This window comes from Mesoplodon densirostris, chromosome 3 (genome assembly GCF_025265405.1).
Source record: "Mesoplodon densirostris isolate mMesDen1 chromosome 3, mMesDen1 primary haplotype, whole genome shotgun sequence".
NCBI lineage: Eukaryota > Metazoa > Chordata > Mammalia > Artiodactyla > Ziphiidae > Mesoplodon > Mesoplodon densirostris.
In genome coordinates, this window is record NC_082663.1 from 108,653,740 (window position 1) to 108,667,026 (window position 13,287).

The 13,287-nt window shown below is 40.9% G+C and overlaps 1 protein-coding gene across 1 annotated transcript in view; it reads right to left on the reverse strand.

Annotated features, from left to right (window-relative positions):
* Positions 1–9,338: 9,338 nt before the first annotated feature.
* The window catches only part of FBN2 (fibrillin 2), a 230,142-nt gene continuing 226,193 nt past the window's right edge, over positions 9,339–13,287 (reverse strand). Inside the window, exons 64-65 of the mRNA XM_060093309.1 lie at positions 13,084–13,255; positions 9,339–11,224 (exon numbers count right to left, since the gene is read on the reverse strand). Of these exons, the coding sequence (XP_059949292.1) occupies positions 10,850–11,224; positions 13,084–13,255 (547 nt within the window). The 3' untranslated portion in view covers positions 9,339–10,849. The remainder of the gene's footprint in view (positions 11,225–13,083; positions 13,256–13,287) is intronic.

A 13,287-nucleotide genomic window follows, 5' to 3' on the forward strand; every position in this document is an offset into this window, starting at 1 on the left:
ACATATAATATTAATAAGCACCAACCATGAAATTACTGTTTCTTTGTTGACTGGTTAATATATATGAACATTAATTTTAATTATAGTGTTTTGGTTTACTTATTCATGCATAGAAATGTTAAGTTTATGATAGATGGTTAGTATATTTGGCCAAGCATATACTGCAGGATGCTCTTTACTTGTGCTAATTTTATAAATTTTCCTTATTTGATGGGCTGTACATCCAATAACTTCATTATGAATAAAGTACAGGTTTGGAGAAGTTACATTATCCTGAAATGACTTCAATCAATGATAACTTTGGTTTTTATAAAGGTCACCTGATAGAGGTGTAGTGTTTTTTTAAGGAAAATAAATTTAATAGGTTAAGTAATTATTCCTTCGGTATATCATAATTGCAAGTTTCTTACTATCTTTTTTTTTTTTTTTTTTTGCAGTACGCGGGCCTCTCACTGTTGTGGCCTCTCCCGTTGCAGAGCACAGGCTCCGGACGCGCAGGCTCAGCGGCCATGGTTCACGGGCCCAGCTGCTCCGTGGCATGTGGGATCCTCCCGGACCGAGGCACGAACCAGCGTCCCCTGCATCGGCAGGCAGACTCCCAACCAGTGCACCACCAGGGAAGCCCCTTACTATCTTTTAAAGATGCTTTTTAATAACCATTAAAAAAGCAACATGATGAGCGATTTCTCTGTTAAGATCATGAATATACATCAAAGGATGAATGAAAATAATCAATTGTCCTAATACCATGCAAATGAGCACTTGTAGCTTGAGAAAAAAATTGCAGTACAGCCTCACTGGAAAAGTGCCGTATCTCAAAACTTTAGGTGACCTATATGAGAAAAGAATCTAAAAAAGAATGATTATATGTATACCTGAATCACTCTGCTGTACACTTGAAATTCACAACATTGTAAACCAACTATACTCCAATAAAACTAAAATAAAAAATAAAAAACAAACAAAGCCCCCAAACAAACAAAAAAACAGTTTAGGTGACATTGGAGATAGCATACTTTGGAAACCTATGTTAAACGATTTAAAAAGTGCAGCACATACAAAGGGCAAATATGCATGCAAGGAATGTAAATAAAAATAGATTATAGGGCTTACCTGGTGGCGCAGTGGTTGAGAGTCCGCCTGCCGATGCAGGGGACACGGGTTCGTGCCCTGGTCCGGGAAGATCCCACATGCCACAGAGCAGCTGGGCCCGTGAGCCATGGCCACTGAGCCTGCGTGTCCAGAGCCTGTGCTCTGCAACGGGAGAGGCCACAACAGTGAGAGGCCTGCGCTCGGCAAAAAAAAAAAAAAGAAAAAAAATGTGAGTGTAGAGAAATAAAATATGTTAAATCAATATATTATTTTAGATATTATACCATATTTAAATAGGTGAGTAACTAAATTGGAAAACAGAAAGTAAACGTTATTATTTTATACAGTTCCTAACATTTATAGATTCAATTTGGCCCTGCACTCACTCTCTCTCTCCCTTTTTAATAGTCTCAGTTGGGAAAATGGGAGCTTGCTTACACTTGGGATTGCCTGATATTCAGGCTTGTATGTTACATAGGAGGCATGATTTGTTTGAGGATTTGTCAGGGGACAGCTATTGGATGGAGTCAGGGCCAGGGGCTCAGCAACACAACTCCTCATCTTGGCTTTTTCTGATTCCAAAATGATTTCAGTTTCCTCTTTTGAAGAGGATCAAGCAATCAGGCAATTAGGTTCCTTGCGGCAGAAATGGCTGCTATTAAGAACACTCTGGAGAGATACCCATGTGTCAATGGCTTTCCCTTCCTTCATCAGCCCTCAAAAGAGACTTGAAGAAGTGAGGGAAGTGGATGTTTATAGTTTGCGGACAAGATCTATGCTATAAAACAGAATTGCTTTTACTATCAACAGCAAAAGAGAACTTACAGATATATAAACCTTTGGGGCCTGGTTGATATCATTCCTCTATTTTGTTTTTGCTCTAAAACAAATATGAGGAAAAGGTAGAGACATCAAGTAGATAGAAACAAGTGTAGAACAGACACCGGAAAGCTTTTTTTTTTTTTTTTTTCCTATTCTGAAAACCATTTGTGTGTAGCAGGACCAAGGAGACAAGGGTGAAGAATTAAATCGTTAGGTTGCTGGAGAAATAGTTAGCTGACATAACTGGCATTTGGAGAAGCTGGCTTTTTAAGATGTGAATTAGTTTTATTAGGCTAAATGCATTTATTCTTTCAAAAACATCTTGTGTAATTATTTATTCGACACAACATTTCACGTGCATGTACTCAATCAGCTCATGAAACAGTTTAGCAGAATATTGCAGGAAAAGCAAAGGATGACAGCATGGAAAGAAACAATTAAAGTGGCTGACAGCATTTAATTTATCTCTTTTACTTAGCTGGGCTATATCCAGGCTTCCTGGGGCCGTTGGGCATAATCTTCGGGGATGATGAATGGTTCTTACTGCAGTTTTCCTTGGTCCTTTGTGAAATGTAAAAGTTTACCTCCTGGGCAGAGCAGACGCCAACGTGCACTTCAGAAACAAAGAGGCCTGGCTGTGGTTTCCCTCTTGTGGGATGGAGTCCAGTGTGCCCAACCCAACTCCATCCTGCCTAAACCAGAGAGATGGGGAGTATGCAAGAAATAATGAATGAAATTGGCAGAGCTCTTGTGAACGGCGAACCCAAGTTGGCTAAGATATTCATAGTAATAGAGGGCACCAGAGGTGGGACTGAGAAAAACTCAGTTCCTTCTTCTTGACATCATTAAAGCAGCTGTATTCTAGGTCCTATGCTTGGAGAGTTCCACAGTTCTAATCCTCATAATAATCCTAGGAGTACGGTAGATATTAGCATTCTTAAGATGAAAGCAACAACTTGTTCTAACAATTAAAGTAACTGATTGAAAGGAGAGCTCAGAGAATTTTGGGAAAACTGAAGAATCAGGCTTAGAAAGAAGATAGAAGGGAATAGTTCCTAGGATCTAGATTGCTGGAACTGACCCACACTGTCATTGGGGTACTGTTTGGATGAATGGAATAATGCTCTTGCATTATTCTGGTCAAGTCTCAAGTTTCGTGGAGAGAGAATCTAATGGGGGCAAGTGGAAATCCTTGAAGTCCTATTATGACTGTATGCGATGGTGGCTGGGTAGTTACCCAAAGTAAAATTGGTATGTTGTCACAAAGCACCGGGAAAGGATGCTGGAAAGGCAAAAAATGCAGATATGCCACAAACGGAAACTTAGAAAACTTAACATAACTTGACTGATGCCACCCAGTGAATGAGTGGCAGCCAGGATACGAATGCAGTTCTTTTTTTTGCCTCAAAGGCTACCCTTTTCCCACGCTGCCATGCTACCTCTCAGATACCCAGGTGGACGAGGATCATGTAAACCATTTATTTTGTCATTGTTTGCAACAAAGTGACTAAAGTGAAGGAAGAGATGAAGATTGGAGGATATGGTGAGTAGATATGGGTGGGAAAGGAGAAGATTTGATTTTCTTTTTAACATCTTTATTGGAGTATAACTGCTTTACAATGGTGTGTTAGTTTCTGCTTTATAACGAAGTGAATCAGCTATACATATACATATATCCCCATATCTCCTCCCTCTTGCATCTCTCTCCCACCTTTCCTATCCCTGGGACAAAGTGAGAGAGTGGCATGGACTTATAAATACTACCAAATGTAAAATGGATAGCTAGCGGGAAGCAGCCGCATAGAAGATTTGATTTTGTTAGCAAAAGATTTTCACGACACTTTTCTTAAATACCTTCCTATCTAGGTATCCTTGATACTCCTCTCTTCTGGTCTTTATCACTTCTCCTTTCTCTTTCTCCCAGATGCTCTGACAGCTCCTTATATTCTATATCCCAGTGCTTGGTCCTAGGTCCTCTCTTCTCCATCAACTTTCATCCAAACACCAATGACCATCACTAGCTATTGACTAAAGGATAAAGTCCAAATGGCTCAGCAAGTCCATCAGGGTTCCTCATGTCTAAGCCCCATACTACCTAATAATCTTCTCTTGTTCTTTATGGTGCCATAATTCAAGACCCACTGGCCTATCTTTTCTTTGTGTTCCAATAGGCCATCCACGCTATCACTTCCAAGGTTAGTTCATCTTATTCTATACTCGAGAAAATCCTTCCAACTTTCTACCTTGTATCCAAATCTGCCTCATTCTACAAGGTCCAGCTCAATTCTCACCATCTCCAAAAGACCATCTCCAGTAGCTCTACATTTCAATGGCCACTTGCTTTTTCAAGGCAAAGTCTGGGGGACTTTCCAGGCAGTCCAGTGGTTGAGACTTCACCTTCCAGTGCAGGGGGTACAGGATCAATCCCTGGTCCAGGAGCTAAGATCCCACCCACATGCCTCACAGCCAAAAAACCAAAACATAAAACAGAAGCAATATTGTAACAAATTCAATAAAGACTTAAAAAAAAAAAAAGTCTGGGGCATTTGTCTGGGCCCTTAACCACATACCACTTCATAATCTTACGTGGTTATCTTGTTTCCCTGAATTGACTGTAGGCTTTTGGAGGGAAAATCTTTTTAGGACTGGGTAATAACTACCCAACAAATATTCACACAATCAGTTTGTTTCAAAAACAAGAAGTGTGTTATCTGTGTTTTACTAAAAGAAGTTATTGGGCCTGTTCTCCCACCCACGACACTACAGAAGCAACAGCAGCTTCAGTTCAGGTTTGGATGGGGGTGTCCCCTCATGTGACAAATCCAAATTATAGTCAGCCTTCCCAAAGAGCTTTCAATTTACTATCATCTTGGGTAAGATCTATGAAGCTCCCTAAGAAGGTGAAGAAAAGCAGCATAAATCAAGAAAGTCCTCCAGAGAGAAGGTAAGATACCTCCAGAGTGACCCCCAGAAATCTGTCCAGATGATGTCCAGTGAAATCATTACTGTGAAACCACCCATTCCTTGGACGAGGCCCAGCTCCCCAGGTGGTCCGTGGTGTTCTGTGGCCATCCACTACTACCCAAGACAGTAGATCTTATGGAGAGTCTTAGAATCCTCTCCCTTCTTTCATTTACTCATTGACTATTTTCTGGCCTTGGCTCTGTGAATTACCAGAATGACTAAGGTACAGATTCATCTCACATTGAGTTCCTAGGTGCTGATACATGACCATGGGTCTTAGACTCTGCCTCAGGCCTTACCTTCATGAATGCACAGGCCCGAGGCTCTAATTTCATCCCTGCATGAATGGGTTCCCTCAGTACAGAGGTGCTGGGGTGTGGAAGGAAGGCAGTAAACCCAGGAGCAGAAACCTAGGAGCTTGAGCAGGCCAAGGGGCTGCTTTTTTGACATGTTTCTCAGGAATTGGCCATTCACAGCCTTCACTGCTATTTCATTAATGGAACTCACACATGTAGCAGTAGTCGTCTGGGGAAGGCTAGTAGTGCTAACTTTCCCTATGGTTTGCTCTCAAAATCGTGTAAAGCGTTTTCCTGTTTTCCTTTGCAAAATGTCTACACTACATCCTGACATTTCATCTGCAGCCCTTATGGGGGTGACTAATATGAGCTGTTGGTTCTTGGCTCTTTCAAAAGTAAGCCAGCTTAATCTAGTAATATCTTTCTTAGGCTCACAGGAAAAGAATGACAATTAAGCAACACAAGCAACTAGTGTGCTTTCCTTAAGTGTTCTTACTGAAACAAAAGTGTATGTGTTTTTTTTTTTTTTAATGTTTTGAAGGTCTGGTTTAAATAAAACATTTAACCCTTTGAAAGTCAGAGCTCTAGTGTGCTTTTAAAGCAGTGCGTGGTTTAGGTGGGGTCTACTCTGTAGCAGCTAGTATCTTGGCATTCTAGTGTGTATACAAACCTCTGGTCTAGAGGAGTGGGTGCAGTTACACAGAGGGTGGGGTGGACAAAACAAAAAGCAGTGCTTGAATCGTGCTTGGAAAACATTTTTGCATTCAATGTGTGCCAAAACCATGGGAACTGGCCTATATCCTCCGGGTTTAAAAGAGATCCAAGTAGGCTGACCATGTAGTGGAAGTATGAATACAGACTACAACCGTGCAGCCAGGGTTCTGGTCTCACCTGGGTGGAAACTAGCAGTACAGTTAGCTCGGTTACGACTCTGGGCCTCAGTTTCCTCACATGTACATATGAGTAGGTTTCCAAAGGCCTCTGTAGCTCTGACTTTCCATGGCACTACATCATTCTAAAAACGATTATTAGATGTCTGTGTTCTCCTTCATGTTTGGTTTCCTAGGCATCTGTAGATAGGAGGGCTCTGGCTGTGTTGGTGGCCTGAACTTCCAGGGCTGTAGCTGGTGACTCCTGTAAGTGAAGAGCACAGTGGAGACTGTAAACTCTCATGACCACACCAGGACTTCTCCCTAGAGGTACAGACCACTTAGGGGACACGTCCTGGATGCTAGTTATCCCATACAGTTCAGTGGGAAGGTTGTAATTTCAGGGCCACACTTGGGAAGGAGTTTTATGTGAATATGGAGGTGAGCATATTGTGGCTGTAGGCACGGTGGGAGGAGGAAGAAGAAGAAGAACAGCTGACGGTTACTTCATGCTTGCTGTGTGCTCAGCCCTCCGCTGACTGCGCTGCCTGGACCATCTCACTCTGTTTTCTCAGCCACACTGCAGGGAAGCATCATCCTAGGAAAGAAACCAAGGTTCAGGGACATCGTGTAGCTTGTTGGATTGAGTCCTTCCTTTTAACTCCTCTTTCATTTACAACTAATTGGACATGAATAAAAGTGCCTTGCACATCACACCAGGACACCCAGGAGGCTTCTACCCACCCGTCCGTCCAAAAGTAGGGCAGATAGGATCTCAGAGGGGACAGCATATCCAAGGGAGTTGGTGAGCTTGTCCTATCTCCCACTTGCTAAACTCAGGCCGGCCTGGTCTGAAGATCTCTTTCTTTTACCTGCAAAGTGATACTGTCTCAGTGGCTGAAATGCTGAATTTAGTGAGCTGCTCATTGTGTTTCAGGACTCTCGCTCTGTACATCAAATGGATGTTCACAGAGAACTAAGGTCAGAAACACGTACTTCTTATTAAGCAAGAAAACCATGGCTTTGTATTTATTTGAGAAAGCTATCATGCTAAAAAAAATAAAATAAAATAGAACCATAAGCTAGATATCAAAGGCAGGCTTGGCTGAGATTGCAAAACAGCTGTCACCTTCACTTCCTGTGGGGTGTTAATGAATCACCATCTTTCCTGTCTCTTTAGAAGTAATGATTCCTAAAGTTTCCCCTTTATTTTTTTAAAAAACATGGGCTATATTTAACCTTTCCCAATGGATTTGTCTTTGTCTTTAAACAGTTTCCAGTAATCCCCTCAAGGCCCCAAAGATGTGTGATTTAGACTCTTTCCAAAGTCTTTGGAGCATGAAAGAAAGTGGCTGTTTGAATAAATTATGTACTTTCATTCTCTTGTGGACTATTGTAAATTAGAAGTTCAAATGAGCCACAAGCAGCATGGAAAGAAGTGAACAGAATTGATTCTTTCAAAGAGAAGGGACATTTTCAGATTTCCAGCCTATTCTTGAGAAACATGAATATTTCTGAACTACTTATCTATCGAACCATGTGAAATTACCATTTTGTAAGTCAAACATGGCCAATATTGGCAATTCCTCATGGTTCAATTTAACATATGAATTGACTCATTTCCCTTGAAGCATCAAGGATATGAACCAAAAGGTCTGTAGGTCTCAAACTGATGTTCTGTAAATTTTAGTTGTGTTCCCCACCTTCTACCATAAGCATTTATTCTTGAACCAAGAAGGCAAAACAAAACCTTAGAAGGGACAGATCTATGAATTATCCTGTTTGATATTGTTAGATAATGAAATAGGGCAGATGTTAGAATTTACAGTAAAATCCTTATATATTACCTTAAATTATTTTCAATGTTCATGTGCAAATGTAACCAACATTCGCCTACCACAAATAAGGAACAAAATAAAAAGTACTAAACTGGCCTAAATTTTTAAAAGCTCCAAATCTAAATGCTAGTGGAAAAGGAACTCATGTCAGCTGAAGGCCAAATTATTGCTTATTATTTTACTATTACATGTACCTGCTGGACTTGGTTTATATGTCTGGGCTTACATTATTAATTTAGTCTTGCGTGAAGTTTTCTGTAACTTAGCCAAGGTAATTTCTGAGGGGACAGTTAATGAGAAAGACCACATGGTACAGGATATATCATTAGCATTTAGTTACCAGAGAGGCACAAACTAATCACAGCTGTGTCAGTGCTCACAATAACAGAGTTGCAATAAAGCTCTCAGACGTGCCCAAAACGGTTCTTCTTGGAAGGAGCATCTTGAAGTAGTCATTTCCTTCTAGTACATTCTTCTGTGTAAAGCACCTAATGATTTTTTTTTTTCTCTTCTGTGTAAAGCACCTAATGGTGTGGATTCTCGAACTTCCTCCAGAGCAGGTTAATGCTAAACTAAGAGTGCTGTTGCTCAACATTCAGAGTCAAATTTGGTTCCAGGTAATTTCATATTACAGCACTCACGCTGTACCAGTTACAGATGCCAGATGAAGCTGAAGACGCATGTTAAGTTTTAAAGGATGCCTCAAGGCAAATACTTCCCTTATTCCATGCAGCTAATTTTTGGTTGGCTAAGAACAGCATTAAGATCAGTCATAATATTTCCTTGTTTTCTTATTCCTTGGATGAAAAATTTCAGCACACACATTCTCAAACTTTGTATGGAATTAACTTCAGAGACGTGTCTGTTCTCATTTCAGCTGTGTATCAGAAGAGAGTCCCTGTTAAACGATTTCTCCTATCTATACACTTGTCCTGTGAGGACAGTGTGCAACACTGCAAGAGACAGGAAGCTCTCTTCCTGTTATTTTTGGTGAAGGTGCCATTTGGCCTGGGGTATGCCTGCTGCATACTTTTGCCTAAAATCTCAAGTTCAGGAAAACCCTAAGAAGGAAGACTCTTTAAGAGAATGTTTCACTTCCTCACAGGTGTTTTAGGGTGCTTTAACACAATGGCACCCAAACCACAGGTGAGGATGAAGTGAAGAGATTCTGAGGTCTCTAGGAAGATGGGTCCTTGGAGGCTTAGAGTCTGCGCAGAAGTGAACAACCAACTGCCTTGACTATGTCCTTCAATTTGAATATGACCTTACATTGTAATTGTCAGTTGAACACTCCTGTCTACTTTTGGTCACAGACTTGACAGCAGTCGCTTGTTTTCTTGTAAATGTGCCTGGCTTTCCTTCTGGTACTTTCATACAGGTCCCTGTAAGCAAAGCCCCCAGCCCCTCCCACAAACAAAACAGGGGTTGTAGTCCCATAAAACTCTCAGTCGGAAAGCTACCCCAAAATAAGCTTTATTGCAAGAAAAGTGTCATATTTGATACACAGACCTACGAAAACAAACAAAACCAAAAGCCATAAGTTTTTCCTCATAAACACTTGATTACAAATTTACACTGTTTGTTTTTTTAGTTATTAGAAAACAAAACAAAGTCCCAAACTGGATCTAACTGGTGACTAATCTTTGGTCAGCACAGGTGTGAGAGGAACAACCCAGAGCCTGCATGTGCTTTGGCCATTTCACATATGAGGTTTGGTCACTGGTCCAGGGACAGGTTCTTGGGTTGAGAAGAACGCGGGGACGTACTCTTATTAGCACATCCTGGTACAATATCTTTTTAAATGACTAAAGCAAACTAAACATCAATTCATTGTACAAACATCTTTCATACACAATAGGCTATGATAAAACGAGACATATGGTGTATAACTACAGTATTAATGAAAATTCTAAAAAAATTGGATTTAAAAAAAAACAACATATATTCCTTGGCTGTACTGCATGATTTGTTTGCACATATGGCAATCCTGAAATAGCTTGAACATAATAAATGCACCATTAATCTAAGACAGCACCAAACACTACAGAACGCCAGGTGTTCCTTTCCGAAGGAACAGCAGTTCTTCAGCTGCCTACAGTACCACAAGTATGCAGCACGCCCTGGGTAAGAATGAGGTGTTGTGGGTAGCACATGTGCTTCCTTGAGGTTATGAGAAGGAAATACAGTACGGTTTGGCCTGCAACGCTACTGGTCTCACAAGCAGTCAAGGTATTTTGCTACAGTGGTTGTGCTTCATCTTCTGTTGCCTGGTGTGTCTGGTGATGTGAAATATCATCACAATGAGCTGCTCTGGCTTTGATCTCCTTTATAAAGGATCTAATGACACATTGATTACACTGCCCGTTCAGCTCTGTGAGGCTTCCTTTAAAATAATCAGATGTGTACCAGTTGGATGACTGGCAGAAAACCAACGGAAACACCTCTTGAATCTACTGAATTTTTTAAAAAGCACCTCTAAAAGAAATAGCTCAAATTTATAAATCTAAAGAAAAACAACTGAGTTTCCCTTTTTGTTTACATAGTTTGTTCATTTCTCCATATATTACTGCATTAAAAATAAATAAACATCTATATTTTTTTAATTAGCAACTATAGCAAAATACCCAAAGTGTTACAGACTGCTAACAGGAAAAAAAAAGCTCACATTATTTTTGTGCATTTAGTGCCATATGCTGATCTCTTGAATATTTAGGTTTTTTTTTTAATATATTTTAAAGTGAAGTTATATAGAAAATACAGTAACCACGGTTGCCTCTGTACTCAAATCTTTGGCCATACCAGAGTCTAATTATCACTCCCTGTGAGGGTCAACATTCTAAAGTCTGAGACAGGGAGGAAAGAAATAAAAGTCTTTTTTTTTCCTCTTTAAAATTAGTCATTGATTTCTCAGAGGCTTCTGAAGGCTGGCTGTGCAGGGATTTGAGCCTGGAACCAAGTCTGCAAGGGGTTAATAGAGTTGAATCTGCAGCCTCATTCTGAGAGCCTCCCCGAGCTCCCCTAGGAGGTAGTCGTCCTCATTGCTGTCTTCCAGTTTCTTAAGCTCCTTTTTCTTGTAGAGAGGGATGCTAGTGACTTCCAGTGTGTATGTGCCAGGCACGAGCTTCCTCTTGGCCGTGTGCAAGTAGCTGAGCCCATTCCTTTGGTGGATGCGGAAGATGCCATCGTCATTCCCTTGGGAGATGACATAGCGGATGTGGTTGCTGAGTGGCTCAATGGCGGGCATGAGTTCTAGGATGTGCTCCTTAGAGCCAAGGCCGGAAAGGTTGAACTTCATTTTCACGGGGCTGTCCATGTCGACACTCTCCAGGCTGATCTGTTCAACCTGGAGAAAGAGCAGGAAACGATGTGGGAAGAGCTTCGACAGCACAGGTAGATGACTCGAAAGGAGCCTGTTGTCGGGGTGCAGCCACAAGGACGATGTATCTCTGCCCCTCTGCACTCTGCTTGTAACTTACTGTCGGCTGGGAGAAAAGGTCAATTCCACAGAGTATGCCCTGTAAATCTTTATGACTTCTCACTCAGCCTTATCCAGGTAAAGTTACAGGTCTGGGCCTATGGGGAGCACTCATATTTCAAGTTTTTTTGTTGAGTTTATGGAATATCATGCTTATTAATAATAAACAAGATACAGTTTAGGAAATGACTGTAATTTTTTTTTTTCTGGAGTTAAAATGAGAAGTGCAGCTGTTATCTAACAGCAGGGACTGTCCCCAGAGGGCTCTTCACTCTGAAGGCCCAGGTTGATTTTATGGTCACAAACCATGAGTGAGTGTTTTTGCTGGGAGCTGTTAGTGCAGAGGGAGGGACCTGCAGAGTCGTCAGGGCTCAGGTTTGAACCAGCTTTGGTAAAAAGCCAATGGAGCACGGCCCAAATGGACCAAGTCTCCCTCAGTCAGCGGTATGGGAGGTTTAGGAATGCTATTTCAGTAAGACAGGCAAAAAAAAAAAAAAAAAAAAAAAAAAAAAATCAATGCATCGAGTGGGCGCCTGCCAAGAACTTGAGAAAAGTGGTGCAGAAGTGGCCCCATCAGTGTGCAGACAAAATCCTGTCCCCAGAACTACGATGGGAAGGTTTTATGAGCAGAATTTCTGGATTTGTAGTTTGGGATACTTGATGAATATCTCAGTTGCCATATTTAAATATCAGTTAGACACCTCCGTCTCTGCAAGGTAAATGTAATGCTGGCCTATTTATTATTATAAAATAGAACCAGAGACTTTCTGGCTAGCAAAGCCTATCTAGTCTTACAAATAAGGTTCTGAGGCCCAGAAAACTGAAACAAATTGCCCAATTCACACGGCCAGTGAGTTGAAGACTACATTTTTTGATGGGAAATTCTGCAGTAACACTAACTGACAAGGATGGTACTCTCCCTGATGTCTGGGGGAAAACACCTCCAGATACCGGGTACTGTTCAGAGAACATGTAGGATGCTTATGCCAGGCACCATTCCAGGAGCTTCACAGTAATCACTCAATCTTCTTGTCAACCTTCAGAGGTAATTATTTTTATTCCCATTTCACAGGTGAAGAAATTGAGGTAGAGAGAGGTTAAGTAAAATGGCCCAGGTAACATGGGTAGTAAGTAGGGAGGATCAGGGAACATATTCAAAATCATGAAGTCTGTGGCCCGCCCCTTTAACCACTCTGCTAACTACTATGAACAGCAAAGACATAGCAGAAGCAGGCAATTCAGATCTTCAGCTCCTTACAAAATATAAGTTAGGTGGAGATAAACTCTTTATGGGAGGAACACCTGTCTTATAAATATTACAATATAAGACCTAGTTGGCTTACTTACTGAAAATTAAAATCAGCCCAGTGTACTACATATGTACACAACAGAATTGGACAGATTCAAAATAATTTTGCTTTTTGAATCATTTCAAAATAGTTATTTCCTAGAAGGACATATTATTGCCTTCTGGCACAAATCAAAAAATGAAAACATATGATCTGAAACTGTGAATCTTAAAGTCCCCCAGTCCTTGTGTTTTGAGCTAAAAATGCCTCTAATTTTAATTTACTTGTCTCTGCCATAGTGTGTCCATGAATTTAGCCAATAAATTTCATGACAGTTTTAGCTTCACTGAGGCTGAAACCTACATAAAAGTTTACTGCAAAATATACGTGACTCCATATGGATAAAATCTGGTGACAAAACAAAGAGAGGTTACTCACAGCAGTGGGTTTGGGTTCATAAACACTTCTCTTCTGTCTGCTGTCTTTCTTAGAGTAGCCGTTGATTTTGCACTCATAGCATGCTTCCGGGGACAGAGCATTCTCTTCATCCACTTCTGCATCCATTGACAGGTACTGCCCTTTGTTAAATCCCATTCCTGAGACACAGTGGCTATTTGCAATAGGATGCAAGGTGATGTTAGA